This window comes from Lagopus leucura, unplaced genomic scaffold (genome assembly GCF_019238085.1).
Source record: "Lagopus leucura isolate 7727_CA_CO unplaced genomic scaffold, USGS_WTPT01 Super-Scaffold_100015, whole genome shotgun sequence".
Taxonomy (NCBI): domain Eukaryota; kingdom Metazoa; phylum Chordata; class Aves; order Galliformes; family Phasianidae; genus Lagopus; species Lagopus leucura.
Genome location: NW_024962269.1, coordinates 8,116,244 through 8,129,758, shown reverse-complemented (window position 1 = coordinate 8,129,758; position 13,515 = coordinate 8,116,244). Strand labels below are relative to the sequence as shown.

The following is a 13,515-nucleotide window of genomic DNA, read 5'->3' as shown; positions in this document are numbered from 1 at the left end:
TGCAGTGCAGTGTGTTTATTGGAAAGATTCCATTAGGCCATACTGTAGGTAGGTGGAAATATTCTAATAGATGTAAGGAATGGTAAAGACAAAAAAGCAGAAAAGGCTGTATTCATTTTTTTTTTTTAAATATAGATCATATAGACATTTTTATTTTTAAAAGGGCTTGTTTAAACAGGAAGGAACATGTATTTTCATAGTAGGAATAATCATAGCACGTAATGGAGAATATGTAAAACTTCTCTTAGCCAGAACAGTTCCCCTCCTGTTATCTCGAACAACTAAGACTACAAATCAGTATTCTTCTTTTGTTTCTTTTCCTTTTACTCCTTCAGTTCTAGTTCTGTTTGACAACATTAGCAACAACAACAACAACAACAGCAACAATAATAAAAGGAAGAGGAGAATACAAACCGTCAGCAAAGCTGCTTTAGAGTCGACCTGTTGAGCGTCTTCACTCGATGCTCTTCTACTCTTGCTGGGGACTATAAATGAAAAGATTTATAATTGAATAAAGATTTGCATTTACTTGCTTATCTGACCATTACAAATTTCCAACACAGTTCCAACTAAATTGCTTACCTTTTTACAACTATTTGGTTATTTGTTGTGGCAACCTCAAGGTAACAGGAATTAAGCTGGCATAATTACATCTATCACAAGGAAACAAATGGCACCAATCATAAAATCATAACTTTTTGTGTCTCCTTTGTACCCTCCTGGAATATGCATTGTCAACACAACTGAGTGGAAAAAAAATAGGTCATCTCAAAAGATGGCACACTTACATTGTTCTGAATGGACTGCCAAAGGGTCAGTAAACCCACCACAAGAACTAGACTGTCTAAGACCACAGTCAGTTTGAAGACCCTACAAAAGAAATACACACACGAATCAGTTTACAGCTACTACTCTTTCAGCAAGCAATCTGCCTAGTTTTCTTTTTTAGGACTACCTATAAGTACAATAAAAAGTATTTATGCTTTGTAAACTTCTGGCTGTACCTCAAATAGCTTGCTGCACAAAAATGCTGAAGTCAAGCTTACTCCAGCTAGCATTCCTCACAGTAAATATCAACTCTAACATTTCCAGGTACTTATTAAGACTGCTGATCTATTCTGAAAGAATATTTTTAAAGAGAATGTTAAGATATGATTACAGAAATGTACATTATGCTGGATCTCTGCAAGTATCACAAGTATATTCTATCATCTGCCTTCATTAATTACCTATTTTCATTTGAGAACTTGGCTAAGACAGAAACAAAAGTTCAGTTTAAAGAAGCCACTGAAAATAAGAATAATATTTAAGTAAGTTTTGCCACAAAGATCTACATTTTATGAACCAAATCTTCTCACAGACTCACTTCTTAGTTAACTACTTTCTGAATATCTACTTGCCATATCTGGCTCAACCACAGTTTTCCAACTCATGAGTGACAGCAAAGCTTTCAGGAAAAATGCCAATTCCCAAAGAGAAATTAAGGCTCAGAATTACAGGTATGACAAATTATTTTATTGCAATCCTGAAATCCAGCCATTTGCACTTATTTAAGATTCTTCAGTCTGTGCTTCGTTATAAATTCCATTACTCATGCATAATGTCTGGATATCCCAACTTCAATGAGTCATACTTTGTGAAGACACTCATTGATTAAAGGCAAATGCTGCAATTTTTTTTGTTGAAAATAGACTATAATTGCTCATCACACAATTGGCAAACTTTCCCCTAAGTTTTGCTTTTTCATTATTTTGTTTTTAAATAATTACCAGAATTCATTATATCTTTACAGACAAGTGACCTACAAAAACAGAGCTCCCCATCCTCACTGTAAAGAATAAATTCACTGTCTGTTGAAAATTGCCTCTAATAAATGGAAACCTTCTTTACTTACTTGCAGCCTGGTAGTCTCTATGCCCTCCAGTATGGCTTTTTTGAAGTCTTCCTGTTGCTCCTATAAAAAAAAAAAAATAATAATAAAAAGGAAAAAAAAGGCAAAAGATTAACATTATTAATAGAAGCACCAAAATTCATACACACAAAGCTTTTTGGTCACATGTGATAGTTATCAGAAAGCACAGAATGAGCAACTTGGCAGACTATTGGCATTGCGAATGGTCATTAGGCAATTCTCAAGTCAGACTCTTCCCCAAATGAGGGGTAACTGCAAATAGTTAACTTGTAACCAAGCCATTCTATGGCTGATACAGTGATTTATTATTTTAATACTAAAATAAAAAACCTTTGTTTTTATATGTACGTGCATGTGTGCACATATACATATACACTATAAGCATCTGGAATACAGATTTGTCCTGATTAATGACTTCATAGTAGTTATTTGTACCTTATTTAAGCAAACTATAATTACACATCATTTATTTGAAGATAAGTTTAACAAAAAGGGCTTTTCTTCTTCAAATCACATCAATTTTTGTGTTAATTGCAGTCACTATTTCAATCACGTACACTATCATTTTGCTCTGTATAATATCACTATAAATAAACGCTGATGTTGAAATTTTCAAGTGTCAAATGTCTCATTTGAAAAAGTCACCCACTAAGTGTGGGACATGTAATTTTATCTTAATTTTAATTTACAGTTATGTCACTTCAGCTTCATAAGTTCTTCTCTTGATATTATGAAGCAACAATACCTGATGCACGCTTAAGGCTGCACGAGTTTTCACTCAATTGCTTACAGTAAGAGAGCTGCACTCCTTCCAGGCTGCATTTTACAAATTTCTTCACTGTATTTGTTCTTAAGATGTTTTCAATACACAGTGAAGTTAAAATAAAATAAAAAAATAAGAAAAAATTTCCACGCTTACCTCAATATCAGCACTTCTTTCTTTAATTTTGCTTGTTGCCTCCTTGAACCGTTGCAACTCCATGCTGTCTCTGTGACCTTAGACACAGTGAATTGAAAAAAGTATTTAAAATCAATAGCAATTGGCCATGTCCTGACCATGGCAATAGTCTGTATCATAACAAAGGGCTGCAAACCATCTAATTTAATTTGTGTGCCTGAACGCACCAGAGAACTTTTTCCAAACACAGTAAAATTGATGTGACAAAATATTAATACGAAACTACCGCTTTTCCCACACTGCATGGACTACCACAGTTCAAAATGTGAAATTAACATTTTCAGATTTTACCTAAATGTATGTTCTTCACAGGAAAGGATCCAGATAGTCTGTATTCAGTGCTTTTATGCAGCCATGATAAATGAAGGAAAAGCAGACAGTTTTATGAGGTAGCTTTTACAATATACCCTTCATCCTCCACATTGCAAGAAATAACCTCCAGGATTTTACCAAGCACGTGGCTTTGTAATGAATGAAAGCCAGCTTATGTTGATAACGGAAAGCTGCTCTGCACCAGAAGCCTTATAAAATCTGGACAGTAAGAATGAAGAGTATGTTCTAAATGCTAGATGTCAAAGAACCATACACTAAAAATTTGGCTCCAGTAAAATAAGTATAGTTAGTATTTAAAGTTATTAGTGGTGAAGTACATTCACAGATTAGATAGATTTACACAATCACTGAATCCATTACATCTATTTAGTCTTGCTTTCTGAATTAGAAAAAAGGGAGGTGGTATTCTTCTTTTGAATCAGGAGGAAATTATAAACAAAAGTTAGTGTGTACAAATGCAGAGACACTCTTCCTACAGTAACAAATCTATCAATGACGTATGGAGGTATTGTAGAATTTTAAGTTTCACAGTAGTAAAGTCGTCTAAAAATTAAAATTTTACATCCTCAACACATCTTTGAAATAGAGACATCCCTGCGCTGGAGCAAGACAACACTTCCACAGGCAACTTAACAATTCCAGATACACTGAACCTACTTAAAGCTTTATCTATTTCACAGAAATCGGTTAGTAAACCCACACCTGTATTTTGCAACGAATCTGCCACTGTTTTTCCATTCAAATATGAAGATATTCAAACCAAAACATGCGACTTTTTAGTGGTAAGCAAAATTTCAGGGGAGGCATAACACTGTTATTTAATAAAAGAATTTTGGAAGCTTTCTGAAAGGACTGCTAAAAAGTACATAGCAACAGTGGAAGATCCCAAATTCAACAGTGTTTAGAAACGCAGTATAGGAGGATCCCTCAGTTTGACACAGATACCACAAAGATATTTATCCAGGATTCCATCAGCCTAAGAAGTCCTCTGTAATTAAGTCAAGGAATAGACAATATTTTTAAATTTATGAAATGAAAAGAGCTTTATAATAACTTGCAAAGTTTATCTACATTGGCCATACCAAGTTGCAGAGCAGCTGATTGCATAAAACTGCTATACTCAACAACTGGCTATTGTTTTCCAGAAAAATATTGTCTATGTGACAGAATTATAAAGAAATGATAATTTTTAAGTTAAAAAAAAATAATGTTCAAGCAATATAGGGAAATTAGAGATGTTAAAAGCAAAAAAAAGCAGAGCAAAATGGTAGAATAAAGTCACCTGCAACCGGAATACACCCAAAATACCATACAATTCTTGATAAGTCAAACCTTGTGGTTTAGATTTGGTCCACAGTTTATGAAGTAGTCCCATAAGGATGTTAGAACATAAATCTTGGTTTTGTAGTTCCATTGCATGAACATGTTGACTTTTGGAAAGTTCATCTTTAACATTCAATTTTCCATGTGAGTCGTTGACTGTTGACGTCAAGTCGCCAGTTGACAAAGACAACTTCATTTGGGGTTTGTTCTTCGATAAGTTGACAGAGGACTGGTGATCACATTTGTCAACTCTGCAGCTGTAGTTATCATTAGTGTCACTCTCATCATGAATAAAACCACAATTAATGTATCCTCCATTTTCAACACAAGGTTGAGTGAAAGCAAGGCAAGCAGAGCCAGAAGCAAGAGGATAAGAGCAGCTAATTATGACTTCAGGACATTCAGAATCTACTTTGTCATACTTACCAACAAATGCACCAAATTCTACATTATTTTCTCCTTCTGTAGCCTTAGAACAAACAGTCTCTTCATGCTTTGTTGAAGAATCCAGCTGACTTTTGCAACTGGGACGAGATGGAGTGCTAACAAAAAATTTAGCTGTTGGGGATGTTACATGTGGCATACTGTTAGACGAATTGCCTAATTTTTTACTTTTACTAGAGGATTTTGAGATCTCTGAAGCCTGTATTCGCTGGCGAAGTTCTGGAGGGGAAACAACATTGGAAAATAAGGCACTGCCTGAGGAACCTGCCTCTTGAAAGTTTATTTCTTCTCTTCGGGCAACTTGAGCCAACTCCTGACCAATTGTTTTATGCTGGACTTCTTTGTCATCACGTATCGAAATGCTACAGAGTAAAGCATTGTTATTTTCAAGGCCTCCTTGAGGAAAAGAACCGAAGACATTTCCAATGCTGTGCTTTTTCCACACAGAAGATCTTAGAGAGCCATCATCAATGAGGTTTTGTGCTAAGTGTTTTGAAATGCTCAATTCCCGTGTAATTTCATTGTGAACCTTACTAGCTTCTGAAGCTTTCTGAGCAGTCAGTGTTTTCAGAGTATCCACAGTTAGAGCAGAGAGATCCTGTAGGTGGCCAATCTGTGAATCTAAAGACTGTAGTGACCGTTTTATGTAGTTGACACGATCTCCAACTTCCTTTATCTGTATGCACATTTGTTCCACCCTAAGAAAAATCAAATTATGAAGGAGCTATGAAAAGTATTTTTTTCAATAAGCAAACAGAACATCTTTGTAACTTTTTCTGCCCATCTGAGGAAAAAAATCCCTGATTTCAGGATGCTATAAACTAGAGCATCGGACTTCTGTGTAATACAACATTTGTAAATATTTTTGAATCATAGAATTAGCATACACATCAACTAAGGGCCTACAGCACATTTTCAAATGCTTTGGCTTACTATTGCCACAGCTTACCAAGTGCTGGAAATGCTATTCTACAGATAAGGAAACAACTCACATTATTAGCTTCTGCATAGAAATGGAAAGGCACCACCCTACGTTTGCACAAATACTTCATTTGACTATTTTATTGAACTGCATTTACCCTCCTCAAAGCAGTTAAAAATCACAGTTCTAAGCTTCTCGATTCAAAATGTTATTTGTAAAAATTTTACCGTTCAAAAGTGACTCGAATCCTCTCCTCACTTCCAGAATGAAATTTGTCATCCTTCTCATTGAAATACATCTCAACACATAACTCTTCAAAATCATGAAGTTTCTTTTGATCTTCTTCTGTCAGGAAGAGTTCTAAAAAGAGATTAAAGAGTTCAGAAGGTGAATACGACGTAAAGCAGTATAGACATCAGAGATTAATAGCCACAACCTTACAAATGGTGTTAGAAGAAAAACAAAGCAGTGACGTCTAGCACCCTTTCTCTCTTTGCTAGAGAAAAAGGTAGATAATGTCAAAGATTTCGCCTAAAATAAGAACAATGATGCTTGCACAGCCCCTACCCACACACCTTTCCTTAAGGCAGGGGCTAAATTCCTGAGGTTTCTTAGCTGGATTTTATCGCAATGAAATATTTTATTTTTTCACCTTCAAAAGATTTTTAAATAAGATCAGTTTTTGTGGAAAAAAAAAAAAATATATATATATATATATATATATACACACACACACATAATATCTATAAATATATATTGTCCCAATAACACAAACAGAAAATTTAATTTTTTGGTGGCTTTTTTTTTTTTTAAACTTAGTTTAACTGGAGATTTTCTTGAGGCTGTATATTACACTTTGTAAAGACACTGAAACTTTGAACAGAATCAGTCTTATTCAATATTGACCATTACAGAAAAAATAAAGACCCACTTAGAATTATAGAATTTTCTGAGTTAGAAGGGACCCAGTAGGATCAAAGTCCAGCTTCTCAACTTTGTTGAAAATATACATTTCAACCAAGACTGCACTTTTCTGCATTAAACACATAAAAAGAATCATAACTTTTTTTTTTTTTTTTTTTTTTTTAAATAACTGCTCGTACTTGGCCCATCTGAAGTCTTGTCTGTCTTTCTTCTTTTACATATACAACACAACAGGGAAGCCATATGGCTAAGAATAATAAGTGGTGGAGGCAGAACCGGTTTTTCATGATAGGCCATAATGAAATGATAGCGTTGGTACTTCCATACAATGTTTGAAATTGCCTTTACTTGTAAATACACATTGCTGAAAGGAAAAAAAAAAGCATTAGACAATTCAAGTTTTGTTGCTTTTTAATGCTTGTTGTCAAGGTATTAAAAAAGCAATAAAATAAAAATCCTTCAACAATCTTGAGTCTTAAGGCTAGTTAGTTAAGAAAGAAAAACAAACTTGTCTTTCACTGCACAAGTAGTTATAGTGGAAGCTAGAAACACTCAAGAAAAGACTGTGCTCTAAAGCGGGGAGAAAATTAGAAATCTCTTGTCTGGTACCATCTCAGTACTTTTCCTCAAAAATGAAAGGCATTGAGATCAATTTTCAAATTTGTTAAGAAAAAGTATTTGCAACTCAACAGTTCTGAATTTTTTTTAATCACTCCACATTTCTGCAGCCTACCATTCCTATGTGTTAGCAAGCTGCTTATTCCCATACATAAAATACTTGCAGATAATTCCAATAGACTTAAACTACTCTGCAACTAAACTCAGTTGAAGAGAGCTTTAAACGAATTGAGGAACATCAGTCAATATACTGATCCAGAAACAACCTTGTTTCTTTACACAGAAAAGAAATTACAAAATGCTTTCAATCTATGACAAAAATCTGGTTCACTTTGGTCTTGCAGATGTGACACATATTAGTCATATCACAAATTTCCCTTCCTTGCCATGCAGTTTGCAGTGAGGAAGACTAGCTTTTGAATCTGAAAATGCTTTCACCAAATTGAATTGCCTCAAACTGGTAACAGTTCTGATATTACCATTATTAAAGTGAAATTAATATACTCAAGGATTAGCAAAAATAAGTAATTATTCCATATACTTACTTGAAAAATGCAATAAGGAGATTAACCATAATTATGTACTGTACAAAGAGGTAGACAGCTTGAAGAAATGGGGTCAACCATGTTCCTGGCCCGCAGAGATGAGCAACTTGTGACTCAGAATTATTTGCACAAACTGAGTTGAGGAAAAAAGCAAAATAGGTACAACTTTAGAACTCACAGCAGATACAGCCAGGAAAAAGGATGAAAGGCTGCACAATAAACAACATGCACTGTTCTGCAATTCAAAATACCTCTACATACTTAGGAACATAGAAGAAGGATACAGGAGGCAGTTCCTAGTTATTACTATGGTATATTTATATTATTGGTTTTAAAATAAATAAATAAATATAAGAAAAAGAAATAGCAAAGTATCATAACAGCCAAAAATTATGGCAAGGTATCTGGGTGGAAACATTCCAAAATATTGTTAGGAATAGCCTTATTAGAAACCCCACTTAAGTAGAATTTTCATTCTAAGTTATTTAAGCTTCATAAATTATAATGGAAGAGTCAAACCAAGAAGTTACGTAGTTGTAAGTGAGAAAGAGAAGATAATCCAGTGAATGGAATCCACATCAACAATACTGGGCATTTAATGTCAAAAAATAAAATCTTAATAAGATTTTATCAGAATAAGCCTTATTACTTGCTTCAGAATCTTACCATCAATTTCATAGGCATACACTTCACCAAAAATCATCCAGTATGGATGAAATACAATATCTCTAGCAAGAGTCCAAGATGGTGCCTCATTAGGGTATAATATTGCCTTCCTGGGAACACCAAAACTAAGCAGTACAAGTGCCATAATCACCACAATGTAAAACATGTTGGCCACCTATACAAAAAAAAAAAGACATATATATACATACACACACATTTATACACACGCATACACACCAAAGTCAGTTAATATACAAGGTCAAAATCAGGCTTTCACAACTTTAAACATTTTTACATTGACAGCATAAGTTTGATGAATTTTTTGTGTTGCTTAAGGAAAAGTCTAAGGTGCTTGCATTTCAGGCAGCAAATTTTGCTAAATAACAAACCCTGTGCAAAATTTCATTTTTTTTCCCTCTCTTTTCTTATACCATGTTTACTATTCTTAGCCAAAAGGTATTTTCTTTTTAACTCAAATACTCATTATGTGGAAGAGCAGCAGCTGATGAAGAAGCATTATTTTCTGAATTCAGTGAATAGCTGCACGAAATGTCTGTGTAGCTTCTGAAGGACTGAGAAAGGACTGAATAAACAGAACCTATGCTACTAACATATCAAATTGAGAAAATAAGCAGCTTGACACACGCCTTTTAAAGAGTGACAGCATTTAACTTTGTAGGAACCATTTTAGAGGCAGTGGGAACACCCCTTCCCCCTTCATACATATGGTTCTTAGGGCTTAAAACACTGCCACTTGCTCTTCATTTCTCTTCTTATTACTTTCATTGATCACTTTTCTCAGTCTTATTATAGAATCCATTAACACGACTCCACTCTTGTCATGTTAATGCTAGAAAGTCCGTAACTCCTAGCATTACCTTCCCTTTGTTACAGCAATTTACTAAGCTTTTGGAAAAAAATGGATCTCAAGGATGGTGTGGTAGCCACCACTCAACTGCTTGCCTGAAAATACGCTCCCACACTACAGAACACAACTGCACTACATGACTGGTGATAAATACAGTCCGAACAGACATCAGTGTTGGACATCAACTAACATACCAAATAACATTCTGGTTGAAAGAAAGAAAATTTGAAGGCCTCATTGTCACAAGTAGTAGAATGTGAGTGTATACACAACTGTATGAGAAGATAGCCTGTGGGAAGTATCTAATTTTGAGAGCAATTGTGGAAAGCTACCCAAAAACATTTAAAACAGCTCATTTACAGGGAAGTTAAGTTACTTATAAAGTTAAATCTTGTAGTAGATAGCACAAAGTCAAGAAAACCTCAGGAGTATAAATAGATTTCAAAGCCAAAAGGGAAGCAACTCTAGATTAACCAAGGAAGGAATATTGTGATATTCTTTCACGTCTCAGACATTTAACAGAGTTTAGAAGGAAGATCTTCCTCTTTTTACAGATCCATGACAGAGAAAGTTCCATAATATAGATGACTTCTAACGGTGCTTGTTTTGAAACACATTAAGTTACATTCCAGCTAACTACTTCTACACACTGATTTGTTGACCTACTGCAACAAGGTAAGCAACGTGTCTTGAAATAAAACTGAGAAGTTATAAACAGATGCAGCAAAACAAAGGTATTTCAGTCAAAAAGACAAAAGTAAAATTGTCCTTACCATTTTTCCAATCATCATAACGTAAGGTCCAGCCTGTTGGTTAACAGCTAAAAAATCCAGTAATCGCACATACCAAAAAATTATATTGAGACAGTACGTTATTCTTCCAGCAACAAATATGTAATTTTCTCTATAGGTGTTTTCACCAAAATTCCCCTTTGCTCCAAATCTTAAAACAAATCCAATGAAGAAAGTGACAATAGCAACTGTGTCACTAATGTTGAAGTAATCACTGAACCATACTTTAATCTTCTGATTAATTTTCCCAGCTTCTGACATAAAAAAAATCTGCAATGAAAAAATAAACATTTAGTCCAATTGAAACAACACTGGAACAGATGAATCATGTTTGGAAAATGTTATACTTGCAAAAATAAAACACGTATTTGAGTGGACAACTGTTTTGCACTGAGGAATCCAAAGAATAGCGTTTAACCGTGCCAGCTTCATAACTATGACAAGGAAACAGTGTTTCCTTCTATCTGTACAAGTTATGAAGGAAGAAATTGCTTTATTTGCTATTTTCTTAGGGTTTTTTTTTGTTGATTTTTTGTTTTTGTTTTTCCTCCAGGCAGTTACTGTGACAAAAACCAAGCCCTACTTCCTGTCAGTTGCACCTGAAATGTACAGCCAGCAAAGTAGCTTTCCCTCTCCTATTTAAAAATTCTAACAGAACTTCTCAAAAGACCCTTGCTGGTCAGCAACACTGTGGTTGTGGCAGATATCTATCTCAATAAAGTTTCTTCTGCTTTTGTTTCAGCTTGGTCTTAATGGCAGTTTGATTTATGCTAATAGATGCGTATAGATTTAATTTCCCAGAAAAGTAAGGCTTTTTGTTAGAACCTGATTAGATGGTCTTAGGGGCAGTAAGTAAATACACATTAAAAAAATGAAGATCAGCCCACTGATATATTTCTTTTGTTCTCCAAGTATGACCATGATAGGGCAAAGGTATTATGCATCATACACTCAGGTTCCTAAAGTTTCTCAGGCTTTTGTTTATTACCATAGTTTGAAGCATGCTGTTGTAATTGACACAAAAATAAAATCACAGACTGTTAGAGACATACCTCACGAATTTTCTCAATTGCTGATGTGAAAATGTAAGCAATAACAATCCACTCTTGGACAGATGGCACTTCTTCCATTTTTACAAGAACCACAAATGTGTAGAGCATGAGGAATCCTAAATATGCCAACTAAAAACAGCAAGAAAAATTATACATACAATTACAGAAGAGAATTCCTTATAAATCTGTGGATTTTTTCTTTTTATGTATACAATAACAGCTTCAAGTAGAATTACAGAACTATGTTTTAACTCTTTAAGCAGACAAGTTATTATTTATATGGGAATCATATTTGCTTAGAACAGAAGTTTGTAGAATAACTTTTAAAACCTGGGGCATTAACACTTTTTATCCTATAAATAAATACAGAATTCCTTCAAATGAATGATGAAATTAATTACTCAGGCCAGAATGAAAATTTTTACACTAATTACTCTCTTAGCATAAAAAATTACTATTTTTCAAAACCAACCTCATGAACATTAAAAATGCTAAGCACTGCATGTGTATTTTTTTCAGAATCAACTACTTCTCACTTCCACTTTACCAGAGTAAGATTTTTTTTTTTTGCATTTAAAAAAAACACAAACTGATGCAAATCACAGAACTATATCACAGGAAGAACCCAAATACCCACACTAGTTGTCAAAAAAAAACAAAGAAAAACAAACAAACAAAACATTACACAATAGAAAACTCACAGTATTAAACCAAAACTTCACAATTGGTGCATGATAAAATGCATAAAACTTCTGTGTAATTGGAAGTCTTTTAGGTTTTGCTGGGGTCTCCATATCATGCTTCTCTGTGGTACTGTCCAAGATCCTTACTTCTTTAAACACCTCCTAAAACAAAAGGATTGTTAGCTTCACAAACAGAGAGGCATGCATTTGAAAATTTAATTGAAAAACACAATTATTTATTTTAAATTAGAAATTTTTAATATTATTATCCACCACCATTACCATTGGTATTTCATCTGCTGCATTCTGGAAGTTGTTTTCACTGTCATCCATTGCCATTTGATGTGCATCTTGAGACTGAGGAATATGTGACATTTCAGCCTTGGTCTTATATTCCAACAGAAGTATAGCAGGTGGGAGTAAAATACTCAATATCACCTGAAAAAGATGAAGATTAAGTTCAAACGGTTCACAGTTAGGTTAAAATATCAGAATAATATCAGAATACAGCAATACGTAAAATATTTGCTGAAAATACACTAGCCAGATTGCCCTTGCTTGTTAGAGGAAAAAAGTGTAGGAACTAATTAGCCTCCTAAGTTTGTATGTAAGTAATAATAGCTAAGATGACATATACAGAATGTTCCTTCACTTTTAGAAACAGGAAAGGGAAAGAACCAACAAACTCCAGAACTAGAAGCAGCTAAAAAGAACGTACTGTGAGCCTGAAGATCCAGAGTAATTCTATTTCAGCTTTTTCTTTAACTCACTCCCAGAAACTCTGGAGCCACAAACTATCAAGGCATATTTTAGAAGCATGTGAGTGGGACTCGTCATTCAACTCATGGTAGAAAAATGAAAGCTATGGTACGGATGAAGGGATTAAGTAAAAGCTATTTATTGTTATTAGCTGGTTACAAAGCAAGCAAGAAAATTGTTAATCAGTTATCAAGGAGGATTTTAGTAGGTCACGAGTTAAGTGATGCTTGTTGATAATTTGTACAAGAGATGCACTTCACTACATTCCTAGCAGCAGTAAGTTTCTGGTCGAGCACTTCAAAGATATATGCAACTCTCATGTTGGTTCAATTGATCTGTATCAAAAGGCACTGTCAGAAAGCCTATCCCCAATTTGCCTACCCTTGTTTCACTATGTGCCCTTCTTTTGCTCAGCTTCTTCCTCCAAAATAGAATATATAGAAAGCTTTTCTACATCAAGTCTGTGTTGCCGGTAAAAATCCAAAATGCACGAAACTATGTTCTTACAGTGGGTTTTCTGTCTGTTATTTATTTGTTTTAACCACTATATTTTTAGTAGGGGATTAGTATTCGCAAGATCTCTTTAAGCCTACGATCAAAGACTACTTGCCTGTTCTTTGCCTTTTGTATTTCTGTACCTTATTTGAAAAGACAACAGAGTGACAACAGAAGAGTTAACAATAAATAATTTCAGTTTTGATTATGTTATAGGAGACA

The 13,515-nt window shown here is 34.3% G+C and overlaps 1 protein-coding gene across 1 annotated transcript in view; it reads right to left on the bottom strand.

Annotated features, from left to right (window-relative positions):
- Nucleotides 1–13,515, bottom strand: part of TRPM7 (transient receptor potential cation channel subfamily M member 7) — a 53,234-nt gene that overhangs the window by 6,223 nt on the left and 33,496 nt on the right. The window contains exons 18-30 of the mRNA XM_042875684.1: nt 12,322–12,477; nt 12,058–12,201; nt 11,357–11,485; nt 10,287–10,574; nt 8,646–8,820; nt 7,980–8,112; nt 6,996–7,180; nt 6,120–6,252; nt 4,953–5,668; nt 2,832–2,908; nt 1,895–1,954; nt 789–870; nt 415–485 (exon numbers count right to left, since the gene is read on the bottom strand). Of these exons, the coding sequence (XP_042731618.1) occupies nt 415–485; nt 789–870; nt 1,895–1,954; nt 2,832–2,908; nt 4,953–5,668; nt 6,120–6,252; nt 6,996–7,180; nt 7,980–8,112; nt 8,646–8,820; nt 10,287–10,574; nt 11,357–11,485; nt 12,058–12,201; nt 12,322–12,477 (2,349 nt within the window). The remainder of the gene's footprint in view (nt 1–414; nt 486–788; nt 871–1,894; nt 1,955–2,831; nt 2,909–4,952; nt 5,669–6,119; nt 6,253–6,995; nt 7,181–7,979; nt 8,113–8,645; nt 8,821–10,286; nt 10,575–11,356; nt 11,486–12,057; nt 12,202–12,321; nt 12,478–13,515) is intronic.